At 40.7% G+C, this 24,056-nt stretch overlaps 1 protein-coding gene across 1 annotated transcript in view; it reads right to left on the reverse strand.

Moving 5' to 3' along the window:
• Positions 1–2,583: 2,583 nt before the first annotated feature.
• The window catches only part of TSHR (thyroid stimulating hormone receptor), a 173,284-nt gene continuing 151,811 nt past the window's right edge, over positions 2,584–24,056 (reverse strand). The window contains exons 9-10 of the mRNA XM_004388084.1: positions 13,767–13,955; positions 2,584–4,244 (exon numbers count right to left, since the gene is read on the reverse strand). Of these exons, the coding sequence (XP_004388141.1) occupies positions 2,831–4,244; positions 13,767–13,955 (1,603 nt within the window). The 3' untranslated portion in view covers positions 2,584–2,830. The remainder of the gene's footprint in view (positions 4,245–13,766; positions 13,956–24,056) is intronic.

Here is a 24,056-nt window from a genome sequence, read left to right on the forward strand (position 1 = left end):
GGCTGCTTCTGATATGTAATGGATTATCCATAAACCAAGAGTCAATAAACTTTGATGGTATTTTGAGAGTTGAGCAACATGTATAAGCCTTAGGTTATGAATTTTGTGACATATATTGTGACTAGCCTGAGGCTTTTAATCCTCTCTAATTTGGGTCTCTCTTCAGAGAGTTGAAAGCTGCCAGATACAATGACTCTGGGAAGGCCTTATAGATTTATCATCTTCATTAGAGCACTGTTTAAACTCCTATTGTCAATACTAATCATTTATTTGACATAGTCTCTTTTACTATTTCTTTCTCTCGTCCATCACTGCCTGTCAAGGAATCATAATTCGATTCACCTTTAGTAAGTTTTTTTCACATAAAGATCATTTATAATCAAGATACAGTGTTATGCTTATAAGTTACTAATTGTCTACAGTTTATTTATTAATATGGATTTATTCGCAAATGTGCTAATTACTTTTCCTGTCTTTAGTTTTCACACATACAATGGTAACCCCAAAAGAAATTCACAGATTACAAAACACAAGACTCTGAGAGTCAGCACAATCATTTCATAGGAAGAAAAATGTATTTCATGCTGCAAATTCAGTATGTTCAATTTTAATAGCAATTCTGTTGAAGTCACGTTTCTAGGACTGTTTTTCAAAATATTAGTTCAGCTACTCAAGATAAAATCACATTATTTATCAAGATGAGACATTTGAAAATGTCACAGGTGAGAAACACATGCCACAAGGTAACACGTTTGTTTAAATTCATTAGGTACAAGTAAACTGATGGGTAAGTCATGATTTTAGGCATTTATAAATTTTCTGTTAACATATGCAAGTCTTGGTGATAACTGGGAATGGGTACAGCTATGGAGAGATTCCAGGGGAGTCATGAGGACCATCTCTGGGGGCCCATTTGGCCCACTAACCTTACTCCACAACTTGAACAACAGCAAAGGGCTCTTATTTCATGGTGTAGTTCACTGAGAAGCAGTGCATGGGAACTCTTTTCTAGCAGGAAATTAAGGGGCTGTCTTTATAGATAACCCAGAGAGCACATCTATAGATACAGATCCTGACTGTTTTACGTAAAGGACAAGTTTTGGGGAATAGAGGCTCTACGTCCAGTGATCAGCAGGGCTTGAAAAGGCTGGAAGCTGCAGCAGAGAAGAAACTACTCTGGACTGCTTTAGTATAGTATTATGGACTGGAATTGGCCAAGCAAAGAAACCAATCCTTGAAGACAAATTAAATGTTTTGAAGTGACTCTGGACAGTGGGGTAATAACTCTAAATAATCAAAAATTTTTAAAACTAACTTTTATTCTATTATATGACTAACAACCAATTTTTATTTCTGTTTTTGGCCTGATAATTATAGCTGTGTAGATTGAGTATTGGATGAGTGATTCAGATCAAGCCCAACGTGGTCGCCCCATAGAATTTTTGGCTCAGACATTATAAGCTAAAATGAAACAAAGAGAAAATTTCCTGGGTCATATGTCTAGATTCCAAAGAGAAGAAGACAGCAGCCCTACAAGATGGAAAACACATTCTGCTTCCTTAGTGCTTTTTTTTCTCATTGTTATGGAAAGTATAATTTGAGGGAAAGGAACAGACATAAAGTATTAAAACTAGAAGAAGCCATTGAACCCCTTTACTTCTATGGAATTCTGGAGTCCATAGATAGATTGATTTGCCCTAGTTCCCACAGTCCCACAGTTAACTGGTGTCCAGCCTGCTTTACTAATCAATCGATGATTTAGTGTGCTCTGCCCATAACTCACACTTGCTGCTACTTAGAAATAGTTTCTAGAGTTCCGGTCCTTTATGCTATGAGTCTAGCAAAGAAGGGCAATACTTTGTTTGCTACGCCACATAAGCTGAAATTCTACCCGTTTTCCAGGCAACACATAACAGCTGGGCTACATCAGGTAGATCCTTGTGAGGGGATGATTACAAGTTTCACAGACTTAGGAGAAAAAAAAAAAAAAACAACCTCAAAACTAAGGCTTTCCCCTCCTTCATGTCTCATAATAGCTAATCCTTGTACAGCATCTAGTTGTATTATTTGGCTTTTCAGTTTCAAGCCAATTCAAACTCTCTTCGGTTGTACTGGGAATCATAAAGTTGAACTGAGCCAATATGGGGTCTATTTTATCTTGTCACCAACCAAATTAACAGCATTTATCACTGGCTGAGTCTTTAGTATATAATGCTATATAAAACTGAGCAGTTTGTTGTTGATATGGCTCAGCTGATATTTATTGAGCATCTTATACAATGCCATCTCTGGACTTAGTCATCAAGCAAGCCTTCCAGACAGGGCTTCGAACCAGTTCATTTTCGTTTGAACTCCTGCTGGGAATTTTCATTTCTACCCCAGATATACTGAATCAGAATCTACATTTTAATAAGATCCCCAGGTGATTCTTATGTATAGTAAAATTTGAGAACTACTGCTCTACTAGCGGTTCTCAGAATTGGTCCCTAGCCAGCAGCATTAGCATCGCTTGGGAACTTGTTAGAAATGCAAATTCTCAGCAGGGGTTCAAACAAAAATGAACCAGTTCAAAGCCCTGATTCCAAAGCATCAATTATTTTGATATCACCTGGTCTTCAGACATGTTGGTGGCATCTCTTCCTTCTCCAAGGTGATAATTAGTTTAACTCAAGTCACTCTCTGGAGATGAACCCTTGTCCCATGAAATATCACCCGCACAGGGTTAGGTTAGTTCAGTTGTGCATTATGGGTGTTATGGGGTTGGAATGTATGTTCAGGAAACCAGCCTTTTGTTAAGTCCCCCTACCATTGCAAGTAGTGTAGGGCCAGCCTACAAAGCTGTTTGCTGATACTCTTCTGAGATTTGGTCCTGCTTATTTGGAGTTAGATTGGCATTTTCAATCAGTTCATAGTCATCATGCATGTTGGGAAGACTTTGTCTCATGTCCCGGGTAGCCCTTTGGACCTGAATACCAATGCTGTTCTTTGGAGAAACTCTTTGGCCCCTATATGCTTGGGCCTGGCGTTTACAGACACCAAACTTGCTGAGCAGTATGAAAACATCCCTCTGGAAGGCCTTAGTGAAGATGGCATAAAGGAATGGATTGGCACAGGAGTTAAGTGGATAGAAGAGAACCAGCAAGATTTTGGAGTTGGTAACAGTGATGAGAGGCTTGTTCATAAGTGCTGACAAAGCATAGAATGAGATTGGGGCCATGCACATGAAGTCAGTGAAGATCAACACAGCCATCCTCTTGGCAATCTTGGTGTCTTTGTCCCCTGGGTTATACTGGGGATTTCGGACTGTCATGTAGATCTTCACGTAACAGAAGCATACGATGATGAAAGCAACTATGTTGAGCAACAGAACAAGGACAATATAAGCCAGAGCGAGAGGAGTCTCGGTGTCCATGGGCAGGCAGATGCTGACCTTGGCATAACTACTTACTCCCATCAAAGGGAGCAGGGCAAGCAGGAAGCAGCAAACCCAGCCCCCAACCATGATGGCATATGCGTGCTTGAGGCGAATCTTCCGGTCCAGGCGCATGGCGAAAGTGATAGCATACCAGCGCTCCAGGGTGATGACTGTCAGCGTGTACACTGACAACTCACTGGCAAAGACAGTAAAAAAACCAGCCGTGTTGCACCCAGGGCCTGTCTGCCAGTCGATGGCATGGTTGTAGTACTCAGACTGAGTGTAGAGGTCTACAGAGGCAATAAGGAGCAGGTACATCCCCATGCAGAAGTCCGCAAAGGCCAAGTTGCACATCAGAAAGCGCGGGACAGTCAGTTTGTAGTGGCTGGTGAGGAGGATAAGCAGGACAAAGACATTGCCCAGAAGAGCCAGCAGACTCACAAACCACACCATGATTCTCAGGAACTTGTAGCCCATTATGTCCTCGCAGGGGTTGAACTCATCTGACTTGGGGGTGCACATTATGTCTTCATTGTCCCCACACACGGTGTAGTCGTAATGGCTGTCAAAGGCCAGTAGGGTCTCTTCCTGGGGGTTTTTGAGCTCCTGCCCGAAACCAATGATCTCATCTTCTTGTTCTTCAAAGAATACATAATAATGAGAGTTGCTGGGGGTATCCTGGAACTTGGGGTTTTCCTTGTACCCAGCACTACTGTCACCTGGATCCTCCTCATATTCCTGGTAAAGCGGGCCATTCAAATCATTCACAGATTTCCTTTGACCCAGGCTCCGAATTCTGCTCTCATTGCATATTAAGGACTCAAGCATTCTGCAAGGCAACAGAAACAAGTCACTGCCTGCTTAAAGCCTGCTAATGGTCCTGATAACATTTGGAAAAATTTGCAAACTCCTTACTATGGTCCATAGGATTCTACATGACCTAGTCATGCCTGCCTCTCCTATGTCATTTCCTAAAATTACTCTCCCCTCCTTACAGTAAGCCAGCGACATTAGCCTTATTTCTCATTGGCAATGACTTTGAGAATATCAGTGATAAAAAGGTATGGATAGTGGAGTCAGCCCACTTAGGTTAGAACCTGGTTCTACTATTTATTAGCTGTTTCCTCTTGGGCAGGAGTCCTTTGGTGGTACAAACAATTAAGTGCTCAACTACTTGCCGAAAGGTTGGAAGATAGGCCTGGTGATCTGTTTCTAAAAGGTCATAGCCTTGAAAACCTTATGAGCAGTTCTACTCTGCACACATGGGGTTTCCATGAGTTGGAATTGACTAGATGGCTCCTAACAACAACAAACACCTCGGGCAGGTCCAAGAACATCCATTTATTCATTTGTAAAATGGAATAATGAGAGTATTTCATGCAGAGGTGTTAAAAAACTAGATGAGTTTATTTTTTAAAGCTTTTTCAACAGCACCTGGCACCTGTTAGCACCATATAAATGTTGGCTATTATTATTATTCCTATTCAGGGCTTTGGATCACCATGACCCCTTTGCCTGAAAAACTCATGACCACTTCTACTCATTATTAGTCATAAATCAAATTCTCATCCTTAGGCATGCCTTCCATGATCTCCTTAAAGAAACTGTCCCATCCTTCTGTTTATTTCCTTTATAACATTATCCAATATTTTCTCATTTATTTGCCCGTTTATTTTATGACTTTCTACAATACAGTGTAAACTCCATGAGAGAGGGGCTCTTGTCTGTCCTATTCACTGTGGTAGCCTCAGTGCCAGGACAGTGACAGGCACATAGTAGGTGATGAATAAATATTTGTTGACTAAATGGATAAATGGGCACTCTCATACAGTCATGCTCATGGAAGTAAATAGTTTTTCCCTATCCACCAGTTAAACAAATGGGATTCTACTGAGCAGATTTTGATCCACTTACTAGGCTCTGGTTAAAATGCCCGATGGGCTGGCTATTCCAATTATTTGGAGGTTAAACAGAAACATAGACCCTGCCCCTGATGCCCACCTTAGTCTCCCACTCAGCCCATGGTCCTCTCCTATTCAGTGCCACAAGGCATCAGTATAGAGTCTGCTGTCTCCAGCACTACACCCCACTCCTAGTTTTTTCTTTGAGGCAGTTTTGCCCATATTGACCTTCTTTCCACAACTGTTCAACTATTCTATTTGCTTCTGTCTTCACAACTAGATCCCAATTCATGGTCCACTGGAAATATGAGTACAGAAACTCAATCGGTAGACATTTAGACAGAAGCTAAGAGAGAATGAATAAGAGATAAATGAAGGAGAATTTAGGAGAATAGGGGGAGAGGTGCATGAGACATAAAGGGGCAAATAATGCAGAGCAAAAGTGTAGGTGAGGGCAAGAATCAGAAATGCATGGAGATAAAAAGAACCATTCTTTGTTCATAGCTTCACAAGCAGCCTGATATAAAAGTAATACATATTGTAGTTAATATTTACTGAAAACTTATAATATTCTGGACATTATGATTTTCCAGTTGTTGTTGAGTTGACTCTGACTCTTGGTGACCCCATGTGTGTCAGAGTAAAACTGTGCTCCATAAGGTTCTTAATGGTTGATTTTTCAGAAGTAGATTGACAGGCCTTTCTTCCAAGGCAGCTCTGGGTGGAGTTGAACCACAAACCTTTTGTTTTTGTATGTAATGCACAGTATATTTTATTTATTTATTTATTTTAACATTTTGTTGTTCTTTAGATGAACACTTACACAATGAATTAGTTTCCCATTCAATAATTCATACACAAATTGTTCTGTAACATTGGTTGCAATTCCTGCAATGTGTCAGCACTCTCCCCATTTCCACACTGGGCTCCCCTTTTCCATTCATCTGGTTTTCCTGCCCCTTCCTGCCTTCTCATCTTTGCTTTTGAGCAATTGTTGTCCTTTTGGACTTGTACGGTTGATTGTTCTAAGGAGCACATTCCTTATGTGTGCTATTGCTTTATAAGCCAGTATATTATTTGACTGAAAGGGAGTGGCTTCAGTTCCAAGTTAGAAGAGTGTCTTAGGGCAATAGTCTTGGGGGTTCCTCCAGTCTCTATCAGACTAGTATGCCTGGTCTTTTTATGAATTTCATTTTTCTTCTACATTTTTCTCCCATTCTAACCGGGACCTTCTATTGTGATCCTGGTTAGAGCTATCGGTAGTGGTAGCTGCGCACCACAGTTCTGATCTCAGGTTAGAGAAGGCTGTGGTTCATGTGGGTAATTAGTCCTCTGGACTAAGTGCTTCCTTGAGTCTTAGGTTTTCTTCGATTTCCTTTGCTCCAGATGGGAAGAGACCAATGGTTGTATCTTAGATGGCTGCTCGCAAGTTTTTAAGACCCCAGATGCTACTCACCAAAGTAGAATGTAAAACATTGTCTTTACGAACTATGTTATGCCAATTGACCTAGATGTCCCCCGAGACTGTGGTCCTAAGCCCTCAAGCCCAGTAACTCAGCCCCATGAGGAGTTTGCTTATGTCTAAGAAGTTTCCATAACTATGCCCCTATGTGCTCTATTATGTATGTTAATATACATGTAGCACATACTGTGGACATGTTATCAGAAGGGACCAGTCCCTGGAGAAGGACATCATGCTTGGTAAAGTAGAGGATCAGTGCAAAAGAAGAAGAACCTCATTGAGATGGATTGACACAGTGACTGCAAAATGGGCTCAAGTATAGCAACAATTGTGAGGATGGCACAGGATGGAGCAGTGTTTTGTTCTGTTGTGCATAGGGTCGCTATGAGTTGGAACTGACTCAATGGCACCTAACAACAACAACAACATACAAATATGTATGTAGAAATATCCATAACTATACCTATATATGGAGCCCTGGTGGTATAGTGGTTAAGAGCTTGGCTGCTAACCAAAAGGCTGGCAGTTCAAATCCACCAGCTGCTCCCTAGAAACCCTATGGAGCAGTTCTACTCTGTCCTATAGGGTTGCTATGAGTTGGAATCAACTTGAAAGCAACAGGTTTTTTTATTTTTTTTTAATACCTATATATACACTTGGAGCCCTGGTGGCACAGTGGTTAAGAACCCAGCTGCTAACCAAAACGTCAGCAGTTTGAATCCACCAGCCGCTCCTTGGAAACCCCGTGGGGCAGTTTTACTCTGTCCTATAGGGTCGCTATGAGTCAGAATCAACTTGATGGCAATGGTTTATATATATATATATATAAATAATTATATATATATATATATATATACACACACACACATACTTGGGTGTACTCCCATAGGACCTCCCACACCTATTTAGCATACATATCTACCTATGTGTCCATGCACAAATTACTGTTTGTTATTACTGTTGATTCAGGATTGTATATGTTATAGTATTTACCATAGTTGTCCTTTACTCTTGCGTACCTCTCAGTGTCTTCCTTTGCCTTGGTCACATTGGGCTGACTTCCCCCATGTTGTATATTGCCCCTCCCTTCATCAGAATTAACACTTATCTACTATCTAGTTACTAATTCTCCCTCCCTCCCTCTCCCCTCCCTGGTAACCATCAAAGAATGTTTCTTTCTGTGTGTAAATCTATTCTTGACTTTTTATAATAGTGGTCTCATACAGCATTTATCCTTTTGTTATCGGCTTATTTAACTCAGCATAGTGTCCTCCAGATTCATGCATGTTGTGAGATGTTTCGCAGATTCATCATTATTCTTGATCGTTGCATAGTATTCCATTGTATGTATGTACCACAGTTTGTTTACCCATTTTTTTGTTGATGGACATTTAGGTTGTTTCCATCTTTTTGCTATTTTGAATAATGCTGCAATGAACATGGGTATGCATATGTCTATTTGTGTCACAGCTCTTATTTCTCTAGGTATATCCTAGAGAATATAACCTAGGTGTGGGATTGCTGGGTCATATGGTATTTCTATTTCTAGCTTTTTAAGAAAATGCCATGGCGGCTGTACCATTTTACAATCCCACCAGCAGTGAATAAGAGTTCCAATCTCCCCACAGCCTTGCCAGCATTTGTTTTCTGTTTTCTTTTCTTTTTTTTTTTTTTTTTTTTGATCAGTGCCATTATTGACAGAGTGAGATGGTATCTCATTGTAGTTTTGATTTGCATCTCTCTAATGGCTAATGGTTGTAAGCATCTCTTTATGTGTTCATTAGTGGCCTGAATATCTTCTTTGGTGAAGTGTCTGTTCATGTCCTTTGCCCATTTTTTAATTGGATTGTTTGTCTTTTTGTTGTTGAGGTGTTGAAGTTTTTTATAAGTTTCGGAGATTGGACTCTTGTCAGATACGTCGTTGCCAAAAGTTTTTTCCTAATCTGTAATTTCTCTTTTTACTCTTTTGGTGAAGTCTTTTGATAAGCATACATATTTATTTTTTCAGAGATCCCAGTTATCTAGTTTATCTTCTACTGTTTGTGCATTTTTAGTTATGCTTGATAGTCTATGTGTGCCATAAATTAGGGCCTCTACCTTTGTCCCTATGTTTTATTTCATAAACTTTATAGTTTTAGGTTTAACATTTAGGCCTTTGATCCATTTTGAGTTAGTTTTTGTGTATGGTGTGAGGTATGGATCCTGTTTCATTTTTCTGCAAATGAATATCTAGTTTTGCCAGCACCGTTTGTTAAAGAGATTATCTTTTCCTCATTTAATGAACTTTGACCTTTTGTCAAAGATCAACTGTCCAGGTAAATGGATTTACTTCTGGGTTCTCAATACTGTTCCATTGGTCCATGTGTCTGTCATTGTACAAGTACCAGCCTGTTTTGACTACTGTGGATGTATAGTAGGGTCTGAGGTTGGAAAGTGTGAGGCCTCCTACTTTGTTCTTCTTCAATAATGCTTTAGATATCCGAGGTCTCTTTCCTTTCCACATGAAGTTGGAGATTAGTTTTTCCATTTTGATAAAGAATTTGGATTGGAATTGCATTGTATCTATAGATTGCTTTAGGTAATACTGACATTTTCACAGTGTTAAGTCTTCCTATTCATGAGCCTTGTACATGTTTCCATTTATGTAGGTCTCTTGGTTTCTTGAAATAGAGCTTTGTAGTTTTCTTTGTATAAGTCTTTTATGTCCCTAGTTATATTTGTTCCTAAGTATTTTATCCTTTTGAGGGCTACTGTAAATGGTATTGTTTTCCTGATTTTCTTTTCAGAGTTCTCTTTGGTAGTGTAGAGGAATCCAAGTAATTTTTGTATGTTGATTTTGTGCCCTACCACTTTGCTGAACCCTTCTATTAGTTCCAGTAACTTGTGGAGTCTCTGGGATTTTCTACACATGGGATCATGTCATTTGCAAATTGGGATAGCTGTACTTCTTTCTTATCAATTTGGATGCCTTTTATTTCCATTTCTTGCTTTATTGCTCTAGCTAGGACTTCCAGTGCAATATTGAATAAGAGTGGTGATATAGGGCATCCATGTCTGGTTCCTGTTCTCAAGAGGAATGTTTTCAGTCTCTCTCTGTTGAGAATGATGTTGGCTATTGGTTTTGTATATATGCCCTTAATTATGTTGAAGAATTTCCCTTTCATTCCTATTTTGCTGAGAGTTTTTATCAGGAAAGGGTGTTGGATTTTATCAAATGCCTTTTCTGCATCAATTGAGATGATCGTGTGATTCTTTTCCTTTGTTTTATTTATGTGGTGAATTAGGCTGATTGATTTTCTAATGTTGAAACATCCTTGTATCCCTGGTATGAATCCCACTTGATCATGAGGTATTATTTTTTGATACACTTTTTAATTCAATTGGCTAGAATTTTGTTGAGAATTTTTGCACCTATATTCATGAGGGATACTGGTCTACGTTTTCTTTTTTAGTGTTGTCTTTGCCTGGCTTTTGTATCAGGATCATGCTGGCTTCACAGAATGAATTGAGCAGTATTCCTCCCTTTTCTATGTTCTTGAAACAGTTTGAGTAGAGTTGGTGTTGACTCTTCTCTAAATGTTTCATAGAATTCCTGGTGAATCCATCTGGGTCATGGCTTTTTTTTTGTTGGGAGTTTTTTTCTTTTATGACCTCTTTAATTTCTGCTGTTATAGGTCTGTTCAGATTTTCTACCTCAGTTTTTGTTAGCTTAGGTAGGTAGTGTGTTTCTAGAAATTTGTCCATTTCTTAGTTTTTGAAATTTGCTAGAGTACAATTTTTCATAATATTCTGTTATGATCTTTTTTATCTCAGTTGGTTGTTGTAATGTCACCATCTCTTTCTTATTTTGGTTATTTACATCTTTTCATTCTTTTCCTTTGTCAGTTTGGTCAGTGGTTTGTCAATTTTATCGATCCTCTCAAAAAACCAACTTCCAGTCTTGTTCATTCTTTGGAAAGTTTGATTATGATATGTCTTGGTGACTTTCTTTGGGGTCTCTCCTATATGGGGTTTATTGGGCTTCTTGAATTGAAACCTTCTCATCTTTCAGGATATTAGGGAAGTTTTCTGCCTGTAAATCTTCAAAAATTCTCTCTGCTTTTTTTGTATCCTCCTGTTCTGGAATTCCAATCACATGTAAATTATTCTGCTTGATAATGTCCCACATAACTCTTAGGCTTTCTTCATTTTTCTTCACTCTTTTTTCTGATTGTTCATTAAACAAATTAGTATCAAGGGATTTGTCATCTATTTTGCTGATTATTTCTTCCATTGATTCAATTCTACCTCTATGTCCTTCCATTGAGTAACCTATTCATTGTTAATCTTCTGGATTTCTAGTTGCTGTTTTTGTATGGTTTCTAATTGTCTATTTTGTCATTTTGTTCTTGTAATGTTTTATTGAATTCTTCTAGAGTTTTGTCAGTGTTTTCCTTGATCTCTTTGAGGATCCTATATATAAGTCTTTTGAATTTCTCCTCAGGTAGTTCCATTATCATTTCTTCTTCCAGAAGGTTTTCTGCCCCTCTATTTTGGTCACTTGCTTGAGCCATCTTGTCCTCTTCTTTATACGATTTGATATTGTCTGCTGTCTCCAAGGCATTAAGGTGTTATTTATCGATAGATTGTAAGTTTGTTTCTTTCATCCTGATTTTTTGTTTTGTTTTGTTTTATCAGGGCGTGGGTTGGGTGTGCTTTGCTGTTTACTCACCTGGCAGCATGGGAATGCTCACTACCTTTCTCTGAGTGGGTGGGGCAGTGGCAGGCAGGGCAAGCCTGAGTCACTGTTCACTAGGCTTGCAAGACAGCTGAGGCTTGGCTGGGTGGGCACTGGCCGTCTCTTGTCATTGGTCCAGTGGTGTGGGAGCGCTTACAGCCATTTGCTGAGTGGGTGAATTCGGCAGGCAAGTGGTGGGATGGGCTTGTTTTCCACTTATCAGTGGCTGGGTGGGTCAGTGGGCAGGGCAGGCAGCCGGGGGAATGCTGGAGCACTCTACTGCCACTCAGAGGGGTTGATAGGCAGGAGGGACAGGGCAGTTACTGGGGGGTGCCAGAGCACTTTGCCACTTCTCAGTGGGGTCAGCAGGCAGGAGGATCTGTGGTGTTGGCAGATAGGGGTGTGTGTGGGGTGGAGGATGAGCTAGGTGGGGTATGGGGAGCTTGTATTGTGGTCCCTGGTGGTTGGGGCTGCTGGGATGGGGACAGGATTTGTGCCACTAATCACCAGAAGAGCAGGAGATGGGGGAGTGTACTACTCTAGTCACCTGGGCACTTCCCGTTGGCTGCAGCCAGCGATCAGGACCTAGCCCTGATGAAGTACCAGGAGGGGGTGTGTCATGGATTGAATTGTGTCCCCCAAAAATATGTGTATCAGTTTGGCTAGGCCATGATTCTCAATATTGTGTGATTATCCACCATTCTGATGTGATTTTCCTATGTGTTGTAAATCCTGCCTCTATATGTTAATGATGGGGAATAGGTGGCAGTTATATTAATGAGGTAGGACTCAATCTACAAGGCTGGATTGTGTCTTGAGCCAATTTCTTTTGGATATAAAAGAAAAAAGTGAGCAGAGAGACAGGGGACCTCATACTACCAAGAAAGCAGCACCAGGAACAGAGCACGTGCTTTGGACCTGGGGTTCCTGTGTGGAGAATTTCCTAGTCCAGGGGAAGATTGATGACAAGGACCTTCTTCCAGAGCCAACAGAGAAAGTCTTCCCCTAGAGCCGATACCCTGAATTTGGACTTCTAGCCTACTAGACTGTGAGAGAATAAATTTCTGTTTGTTAAAGCCATCCACTTATGGTATTTCTGTTACAGCAGCACTAGATAACCAAGACAGTGGGCTTCCAGTAGTCCAGTTGGGTTGGGGACCTCCTGTTGACACTGTATGAAACTATTACTCCATGTGCACCACCCATCCCAATGGCCAAGGACTGCCACTGGAGAGTAGCCTGTATCTAGGTCCTGTCTCCTTCCCTGCTCTGTGGATGCCGGGATCCCTCATGCTGTCACCTTCTTTCCTGTACTTCTCCTCTTTAGATCTGGTTCATGTCCTGCTCACCTTGCTTTGCTCTGGGTATGACTACACAGTTTCTCTGTCTCCTGTTGGGAGTTCTGTGAAGCTGCCTTTCTGTGCTCCTCACCTGAGATTGCTGCTGGCTTTGTCTCAAGATGGCCATGCTGTGCCGAGCTGGTTGACAGGGCACCTCTGCCCCATATCTCTCCTCGTTCGCTGTTTTTGATCAGTTTCTTCTTCCCAATGGCATCTGATCTAATTCTTTATCCTTTCATTTGATTCTCAGGGTTCCAAGGATTATCATCTGTATGTATTTCACTTGGTTTCTCAGGTCTTTGCTGTAGAGAGATGGCATGGTATATCTGACTAAGCTGTTATCTTGGTTCCCCCTGCCACCACCAATTTAGCAGCCAAGTATGTTAACTGTTTCCACCACCTAGGGACTCCAGCAGTGTGATAGGTATTTGCTGTTCATTTTCTCATTGAATCTTCTCAAAATCCCTATGAATAATAGCATTATGATCTCCATTCTCAGAGGCTAAGGGAGGTTCTGTAACTTGGCTGGGTTAACACAGCTAGGAAGTAGCAGAGCTGGGGTCCAAATCCAGCTGACTCCAAAGCCCATGTACATGTAACCAGTAAGCCATGAAATTTGCAAGGCTTGAATGGATCAGATAATTAAATTGTTGGAGTGTTTGTGTCCTTTGTAAGCTTGTCCTATGGTTGTGGCATCTAATATGCATCGTGCTTTTTAATATGCGTTGCAGCTGGAGGCCAGAAATCATGTTTGTGGAACTTGCCATAAAGTCTCCAGGTCATCACTGCCCCATAGATATCCTGACTTTGTGGATGCCTCTAATTCTTCTCCACCTGGTTTTCAAATGACAAAGCTTCTTCCCCAAACCCAGAAATTAATTCAACTTCCATCAAGGACTTTTGTCACTTCCTCCAGACCTGTGCCACTTACCCTCTGATTTTCTTCTGATTCTTAAAAGCACAGCAATGGCTTGGATAAGAAAGGTCAGCTCGTGTGAGGTGAACGAAACTCAAGGAAAGTGGGAGTTTCTTTAGAGTCCAAGTATTTCTTGCTATCAATTCCTTCAAGTTCTCTAGGCCGTTCGATGGCAGGTCTGTAACACTGGTATGGGAGATGTCTCTGCAAGGGAGAGAGCAGAACAAAAAAGAGAAGCAGTGAGCAGCCAGGGGCTTCTAGTCCTTGTCCAGGAAATCCAGTAAGTCGGAGCTTAATGGAGAGATAACATGTTTCTTTTTACTATTAAATGTGCACTCTACACACATACATACAGCTTCTGGTTTAAGAAGGAGTCCCTGGGTGGAGCAAATGGTCAAGAGCTGTACTACTAACCAAAAAGGTTGGCACTTTGAGTCTACCCAAAGGCTCCTTGGAAGAAAGGCCTGGCAATCTACATCTGAAAAGATCATAGCCATTGAAGACCCTATGGAGTGCTGTTCTACTCTGAAACACATGGGATTGCCATGAGTCAGGCTTCATTAGAACTGAATTTTTTTTTTTTTTGCTGGTCTAAGGCATGATAGGAGCCTTGGTGGCATAATGGTTAAGTGTCCCACTGCTAACCAAAAGGTCAGCAGTTCGAACCCAGCAGCTGCTCCTTGGAAATCCTATGGGGCAGTTCTACTCTGTCCTATAGGGTCGCTATTAGTCAGAATCCACTTGATGGCAATGGGTTTGTTTGTTTTAAGGAGTGATATTGAGCTTCGAAGCTAATATTTCTGGATTGCACAGTGGTTAAAGCGCTTGGCTGCTAATGGAAAGATCGGTGATTCAAAGCCACCAGCCCCTCCTTGGGAGGAAAACGTGACAATCCGCTCCGTAAAGATTACAGCCTTTGAAACCCTATGTGGCACATCTACTTTTCCTCATAGGGTCTCTATGAGTCTGAATAGATTCTATGGCAATGAGTTTTAAGCCAATATTTTAGAAAAGGACTCCCTTTTTTATTGCTTGGAACCCCAGTATGCAGCAATACAAATAATATTTCCACAGCCATTTCATTTTATCCGCTGCAATACATGCAAAGTCTTGGAATCGAGCCGGATGTGAGTTTTAGTCTGGAAAGCTCTACTATATAACCATTAGCGTCTCTAAGGGTAAGAGGAATAAAACCGAACAGACTCAGAGGGGCCTGAGTTGCTCTCAGTCCCCATGGGACTAGGTTTTGGGACTGATGAACTGCTGATATGGATCATCATCAAATCAGGAAAATCTCCTAATGATGCAGAATTTGGGAGTAATAACTAGTCCCAATGTGAATTCATGCGTGAGAATAACCTCTCACAGTGTCTTTAGAAGGCTGTAGTTGTATTCCTGGAAAGAAAACTCAAGCACTTACATTTACAAATCTAAAATAAGATTCAAGCCACTTCTGAGAACAATGAGCTTGAGGGTGTGGGGAGGTGAGGCTGAGAACAGTGTAGACATTAGTGTTTCTAAAGTAGAATTAAATTCATGCTTATTAGGGTGATATTCCTTGTTTTTCTCAATCCTGGAGAGTCCAGGTGACATGTCTTGCTCTGTCGTTTTTTTACCTGCCTACATGATAGCTTGAATAAGACCACGGATTTTTAACCTAACATTCCTCTTAGTTTATATTTTATCAATTAAAATATTCACTAAATATTCCTTAGACCAAAACAAGCAAAAACAAAAAAACAACCAAACTTGTTGCCATATTCCTTAGAGAAGGCAATTGCTTTTTCTTTTATGTATAATTAGCATTGTCTGATTAGCAAGTGAATTCCAATATTTACAAATCCTTCCTCCCCACCACTATAATTGGATTTAGCTGGGATTTACAGTCTCAGGGTTCAAGCCTGCTAGATCTTGTAACTCAAAGTGAAGCACCTGTACTCAACCCTTCTCCTGGCAGAACTGTGACTGTTGTGGGGTAAGTGCTGTGTTTACTATTTTGTTTTGTATTTAATTGAAGAATTCTATAATTCAGCATTTCCCAAACTTGCCTGGTGGTAAGAATTACCCTTAGCCCTTGTTAGCGTATGTTCCCCCGGCAATTTTTAGTATTAAGCAGGCACGTTTGGGAAACTTGCGTAAACAAAAAACTGCGGTTAGTGAGGGGGTTGAGGGATTTTAAAGCCAGTCTTCAGCACAACTGAAGTAAATGAAGCTGGATTTTGCCGCTCCCCCAGCAAGCATCTCTTTCCCCTTTGGCTACATTGTCTTCAAGATGTACCCATCTTTCTGTCTCCATTAGTCTGGAAGCAACTTATGTGTCTTATTCTCTAGTGATGTTTTCATGTCAGCTAAACAAGAGACCATCTCTTGGCTCATTTGCCCTGCTTTGCTCTCTGTTAGATACGCTGATGGCATTCATCTGAAAGAGTTTATCCTTCCAAGGAATGTGTTTGCGTTTTAATAGATGTTTCTTGAGAAAATACTTTAGTAACTATTCTAGTTACTACTGCTGCATAATGCAACATCCCAAAACTAAGCGGCATAAAACAACAATCTTTTTATTATGAGCATAACTTTTGTGGGTCAGGAATTCAAGCCAGGCATGGTGGCGATGCATTGTTCCTGCTCTGTGATGTCTGGGGTTCAGCTGGGAAGTCTTGATAGTTGGGGTGACTCCATGGCTGGGGGCTGGAATTATCTGGAGCATCCTTCACTCACACATAAAGTGCCAGGGCTGAGATGACTCAAAGGCTGAGCTCAGCTGGGACTGTTGGTGTGAACTTTCCATGTGGCTTGGGCTTCTAACATCATGGCACCCAGGTTCTGATAAGGAATGTCCTGAGAAGAAGCACCTGGAGAGCAAATGTCCTAAGAGAACCAGGCAGAAGCTGCATGGCCTTTCTAAACCTAGCTTCAGAAATCACATACGGTCCCTGGGTGGCGCTAGCAGTTTGTGATTGGCTGCTAACCTAAAGTTTGGCAGTTCAAACCCACCCAGCAGTACCCATCTGCTTCTGTGAAAATTACAGCCAAGAAAACTCTAGGGAGCAGTCTACTTTGTAAGACATGGGGTTGCCATGGGTCAGAATTGACTCAATGACAACAGGTTTTTGGTTTTCAGAAGTCACATGGTGTCACTTCTTCCATATTCTTTCGATTGCAGCAGTAACAATCCTGCCCAGATTCAAAGACAGGGGATATAGAATCCACTTCTTGATGGCAGAAGTGTCAAAGAATTTGGTGCCATATTTTAAAGCTGCCACAGTAATCTAAATGGGTGAGGCAAGTAGGTGGTGAAAACTGACAACTCACTACTCTGTAAATCAGTGTTTCTGGTCCAGGGATCACCCTGAACCAGCATCAGTATCCCCTGCAATACATACTCCTAAGCCACACACCAAACCAAACCAAAAACCAGGTGCCACGGAGGTGATTCTGACTCATGGAGACCCCATGTGTGTCAGAGTAGAACTGTGCTCCATAGGGTTTTCAATGGTTGGTTATTTAGAGGTAGATCGCCAGGCCTTTCTTCTGAGGCACCTCTGGGTAGACTCAAACCACCAACCTTTCAGTTAGTAGTGAGCATGTTAACCATTTGCACCACCCAGGGACTCCGAACCACACCCTAGACCAACTGAATTATAATCTCTGATGGTGGGGCCCAGGAATATGCATTATTTAAGAAGCTCTCCAGGTGATTCAGGAGCTCATCTTAATTTTCAGAGCATTTTTATGAAGCAGGCAGATACTGAAATTAAGACAAAGAGGCAAGGCATGTTGTATCCAAAGAGAGTCAGCAAACTAAGGGTGGCACTTTCTCCCTTTGGGTTTAGGGTTCTCAGGTTTTTCTCCACCCCTGTCTTCAGACCTCATGCAGTCTTTGAGCACAGATCTAGGTGCAGAAACCCTCCAGAGACTCATTACGAACCTGGGAGAGAGGAATTTGCTCCATGGTTTGAGTGTCTGCAAAGAGCGTATCCCAGGTGGCCTCTAGTTGGATCACAGTGGGGCTGAACTGGGAGAGTGCTTGGGCAGGCATATAGAAAGCAGGTGTTTGAAATATGCACAAAAACAGAAATATCTGTAATATAATAGGTGCTTAGCATACAGTAGGTGCTCAAAGAAGGTTAATTTCCTCCTTGCCCCAATTTGGAGTTTATCTAACCTTAAGCCAAAAGCAAAGAACCTGGGAAATATTGTCACAATCCAGATTTTGACTTGTATATCCAACTGCTTATTTGACATCGCTACTTGGATGCCTCACAGGCATCTCCAACTTAACAGGTACATTCAAAACTGAGCTTTTGATCCTCCATTCCAACATGCTCCTCCTCTATTTTTCCACATCATAGTAACTGGTACTTCCATACACTCAGTTCCTCATATTAGAAATCTGGGAATTACTATAACATGTTGCGCCTCCTTGCCACCATTGCCCCATCAATATTTGATCTAGCAAAAGGTGTGTGGATTTGAATTCCAAAAGAAGCTTGAATTCATGTATTTTCATCTCTAACGTAAGTTTTCTCATTCAAACTAACATCATCTCTTGCTTCAACGCTTTTTTCCCTACTTTAATTAGTGCATGGAACTATGCTAGATTGTAGAACCAATACTTGTTGAGTGCTGGACCATATGGCACATCTCCCAACTCCGTAGATGGAGAAAGTCTGAAGAAACCATAAAACCTAACCAGGTGGGGATCATAAGGGATTTGAAGCTGTGTCTTCTCCCATCACTCAAACTTTTATTTGACCCAAGGCTTCGAACCAATTCATTACCCTGCTGAGAATTTGCATTTCCCCTCCAGTTATACTGAATCAGAATCTACATTTTAACAATATCCCCAGGTGATTCTTATGTATAATAAATTTTGAGAACTACTGCTCTACTAGTGGTTCTTAGAATTGGTCCCTAACCAGCAGTATTAGCATTGCCTGGGAACTTGTTAGAAATACAAATTCTCAGCAGAGATTCAAACCAGAATGAACCAGTTGGAAGCCCTGATTTTTCCACTATGAATCCAGGGTGTTCTTTTCTAAAGCAATACCTTCAAAATATAGTTTAAATTTTTTTTCTTTTTTCTGAGTGAAAAGAACGTGGAGAGATGCCATCAGCAGTTAAGGGATCTGAATTCATTTGTAAATGCAGCCATATGCATGGAAACCTACAAGCTGGAGGCAGTGGTGTAACTGAGGGGTATGGGGATGCAGATCACACCCGTGACACTGTCAGAGGAGGTGACACCAAAATAGCTGTCTATAAAAATAGCCCTGTAGTTAGCGATAACAACAAAAACATTTTTCATAAGCCCAGTTTACATGTATCAATACACCTACAAGGCTAAAACTCTATGCTAATTTACTTTGTGAACATTTTAATGTGCTCCAGTCAAAGCTGTCATTATTACCCAATTACAATGATGCTTCAAATCACGTGGTTTCATCTGCACATGTTACAAGCACATGCTGTTGTTTTTGTTGTCAAATTTTCTGGTGTTTCAGCTACAGTATTGTGGTAATTAGTATTTGTGAACCTATGTCAATAACTTTTTTGAGAATGAAGTAGTTATTAAAGGAAAAGAAGGAGTGATATGTGGGAATTACGTTTTATGAGTAACAGTACAAAAAACATTACTAAGGATTCTGTATGGCCTGGTACCGAAGGAAGTCCATTGAGGGGCTGACACCATGAGTTACCACGCTGGGTGACATCAACTCTAGTGACGCCACTTGTTGGAGGGCTTCTCTCTCTCTTGTTGACCCTGATATTCTCCTCAAAGAGCTCATCAAGCGATGGGCACTGAACTCCATGAGAATTTGTCTCTAACAAGTATTTACTCGCAAAGTAAAATGCAGCTGAGCTGAGCCCTGGCTGACAGTTTGCAGTTTAATTGCCTAGGTCATGGGAACCATCTTGGGTTATGTGTCTAATGAAAGTAAAAGGACCTGTACTTGGAGAGAACGAGTCCTGCAGTATCATATACAGGGCAAGAATATTATTGACTTTTAGTGATACCAGAAGAAAAGAGCCCACTAATATTTGAAATCACAGGAAGAACAAATTGCTCCTCAGAAGCAATTATGAACTCTATACCCCCAAATATTGGAACAATTTTCATTTTTGTGAGATAGTTTGACATCATGATTATTATTTAAAATCCAATTGCAAATAAAATAAGTACTAATTGGCTTGCCAATGTTCCAGTGGCAGTTGAAAGCCTCTTTCTATTTGCCTATAAGTGTGGGTTTTTCTAAAGATCAACATGCAGAAGCTGCTCCATTATAAATGTGTAGTCATGTCTGTAAATTGGTAGATAAAATGTATCTAAGAGTAGAAAGAAGACTTGTTTATTGCTTAAAAGGCAATTCAGTTGATTTACTAATACTGAATTAAAAATAACCTAAGGGCTTAAAAGCTATAGTTCAAGAAAGTAAGCTTGTCTAATAAATTGTTTATAAGAATTAAAAAATGTGATATTCATTCGACAAATATTTTTTGATTGCCTATGTCTCAGGTACAGTTTTAGATGTTGGGGCTATAGTAGTACACTAAACCAACAGAAATTTCCGCTCTCTTGGTGCTTACATTCTAGTGGAGAAAAGAGGGACAATTAAATAAAAAATAACTACATAGTATATGAGTACTGTGGAGAAAGGTAAAGCAGGGAAAAGGGAAAAGAAGAACCCAGAAGTGGAGTCACAACTAGAGATTGGGGGCCTCGTTGAGGAGATAGCTGAGGAAAGATCTGAAGGAGGTGAGGGGAAGAGCCATTAAATATCTAGGGCAAGAGCTTTCCAGTTAGAGGGACCAGCCAGTTAGGTAGGAATGCATCTGGCATGTTTGAGGAAACAAAGACGTCAGTGTGAGTGGAGCTGACAGTGAGGGAGTAGGACAAGTGGGAGATGTCAGAGAGGTAATCAGGAGCCAGATCATGTGTGGCCTTGCAGGCCATTGAAAGGATTTTGTCTTTTAATCAAAGAGAGGTCAAAAGTCTTCAGAGAAATCATATAATCTGACTTATAGTTTAAAAAGATCAATCTGGCTGCTGTTTTGGAAGTAGACCAAAGGGAGCAAATGGAGAGTAGAAATAGTCCAGGAAAAGGGATGGTGGCTTGGACCAAAGTGGTAGCAGTGGAGATGCTGAGGATGCTTGTAGTTTGGATAAAAGGTAGAGCCAATAGGACTTTCTGATGGATTGGACATAGGGTCTGAGAGAAAGAGGAGTCAAGATGATTCTAAGATTTCTGGCCTGCAACTAGAAGAATGGAGTTGCCATTTCCTGAAATGGGGAAGGCTGCAGTTGAGGCAAATTTGGAGGGAATGATCAGGGGTTAAGTTTTTGACATAGAGATTTTGAGATGTCTATTAGACATCCAAGTAGAGATGTCAAGTAGGCAGTGGTTTACAAGTCTAACATTTGGGAGAGTTATCTGGAATGGAGACATGTATCTGGGTATCACTGGCATTATTTAGAGTCAGGTGAATGGATGAGATCACCAGGAAAGAGAATGAAAGTAGAGATAAAAAGAAGTCCAAAGATGGACCCCCAGGGCACCCTAACATTAAGAAATCAGGAAGAAAAAGAAAAACCAGAAAAGGAGACTAGGAAGGAGTAGTCATTGTGGCGGAGGTAAACCAAGAGAGAGGAGTCTCTCAGAAGCCACTGAAGGAATATATTTCCAGGAGGAAGGAGTCATCCACTGGGTCAAATGCTTATAGAAGCTGAGAATTAGCCATTTGATTCAGCAACTGTGGAAGTCCTGGTGATTTTGAAAAAGGGCAGTTTCAGTGAAATGGTGGGAGGTGAAATCCTGATTGGAGTGAGCTTAACAGAAATTGAGGGAGTGGAATTAGAGACCATGTACCCAGTTCTTTTGAGAAGTCTTGCTGCAAAGGGTTACAGATAAATAGGGCAGTAGCTAGAAATGGGTATGGAGTGGAATGGATATTTTAAAATTATAAATATTTTAATATATAATCCCTAAAAGATAAAAAAGTGCTTTAAAAATATAATAGCACCTAAAAATAATAACTTTTTAATTTTTTTATTGTTGTTAAAAATAATAACTTTTTAAGGTCATAAAATATTCAATCAATGTTTCAAGAGGGGTAAGGTAGTTGTTTCATTAGAGTCAGGATCCAGGCAGACATAGATATTGCATGTGGGTGATACATCTCTTATTGTTGTTAGCTGTCATTGAGTGGGCTCTGACTCATAGTGACTTTATGTATAAGGGAACAAAATGTTGCCTAGTCCCGCACCATCTTCATGATCATTGTTATGTTTGAGTTCACTGTTTTGGCTATTGTATCAATCCATCTCACTGAGACTTTCCCTTGTTTTTGCTGACCCTCCACTTTACCAACCATGATGTACTTTTCTAGCAATTGGTCTTTCCTGATGATGTGTCCAAAGTAAGTCAACACACACAAAAAAATAAAGACCAGACTTACTGGTCTGACAGAGACTGCAGAAACCCTGAGAGTATGGTCCCCAGACATCCTTTAACTCAGTAATGAAGTCACTCCTGAGGTTCACCCTTTAGCCAAAGAGTAGACAGGCCCATAAAACAAAACGAGACTAAATGGACACACCAGCCCAAGGGCAAGAACAAGAAGGCTGGAGGGGACTGGAAAGCTGGAACCTAAGGTCGAGAAGGGGAGAGGATTGACATGTCGGGGTTGGCAACCAACGTCACTAAGGAGAAGCTAGTTTGCTCTGTAAACCTTCATCTAAAGCACAATTAAAAAAAAAAGTGAGTTGAAGTCTCACCATCCTTGCTTCTAAGGAGCATTAGATGTTTTTAATCTATAGGTTCATGAAAGATTGTAAGATGGGAGAAACTACAGCATGTTTAAATGTTGGTGGGAATAATCCAGTAGAGAATAAAACACTGATGATGAAAAACTGAAGGGAGAGAATTGCTAAAGCAATATACTTGAGTTGTTGAGAAGGGATGGGACCCAGGACCCCAGTAAGAGGGCTGGTCTTAAAAAGTGATTTAAAATATAGGAGGTGAGACAGAGGATGTGGACACAGATGCAGGAAGATAGGAATATGTGGTGGTGGGAGCATGACAAATTCTCTTCTGACTGATTTTATTCTCAATGAAAAGGAAATCCAGGTGGTCAGTTGGACATGAGAATGGGTGGGAAGAAATAGAGAATTGAAAGGGAAGGAGGTATGACACGGTCATCTAGGAGAGTGGGAGAGTGAATAGGGAAATGGGATGTGATTGCTGTGCAGTATTTAGGGCTGATTTGTGGTGAATGATTTAAAGTGAAACCACATGCCATGCTTAGCTGCAAGGGTCCATGCCCACAGGAGGTGGGAGCTGGATTTAACCAGGGTTGAGTTTTGCCAGGCAAAAATGATGAGGGAGAGGGCAAGGTAGATTATGTAATCTAAGCTGCATAAGGAAGGAGTGAAGACATGAGAAAGGTGAGAGACAGTGAAACATTAGTAATGGATTATAGTTTCTCGAGGGCCAAAGAATTGAAGGAATCAATGTATTGGCGGGAAAGGGATAGAAAGACAGTAGGATGTTTGAGGTTGAGATTATGGAGCGTTTGTGGTCACTGGTAATGACAAGAGGGTATGGTCATCAAAGTGAAGGTTGGAGGGAGAGTAGAGGGCAAGCTTATTGGAAGAGAGAAGCTCAGAGGCTAGAGTATAGGAAACATGATCTATGTAGACAGTGAAATAACCAAATATTAGGAGAGAAACAATATTGGAGAGGTCAGTAATAATGAGCCAGCAGTTCTAACCTTCAATAAATGAAACAAAATGACTTTGGGCTCATGGATAACAATAAAACTTGTATTAGGTGGTATGTCTGATGGCCTGGGAGTCAAAGTTAGAGACGGTTTTTAGGGAGGAGGAGGGGATAATGGCCCAAAAACAGCACTGAGGAAGGAGGACATTCACCTAAACTCCATTATATATAAACTGTTTATGCTTCTACAGTGTGGGCCAATAACTAACACGTTTTAAAATTAGATATTCTGCTTTAAGATTCCCAAGCTATCAATGCCCACCAGTAAAAGGAAATGCTTTTACTACTTTTCTCAAACGAAGATGGAACTACAACATGAATTCGCGTTGTTTATCTGTGCTACTTAGCTACTGTGTGCTCATTTTCAGAGAACCCATAAGTAGAGAGATATTCTAGCTTTAATGCCAAGACAAACAACTGATGAACAGAAAAGTAAAACTATTCTTGCTCCACCCATTGCTGTGGCTTGAAATTATTCATCACTCAACAAATATTTAATGAGTTTCTGCGATGTGTGGGCATTGTT

The sequence above is a fragment of the Trichechus manatus genome, unplaced genomic scaffold, assembly GCF_000243295.1.
Source record: "Trichechus manatus latirostris isolate Lorelei unplaced genomic scaffold, TriManLat1.0 scaffold00206, whole genome shotgun sequence".
Lineage (NCBI taxonomy): Eukaryota > Metazoa > Chordata > Mammalia > Sirenia > Trichechidae > Trichechus > Trichechus manatus.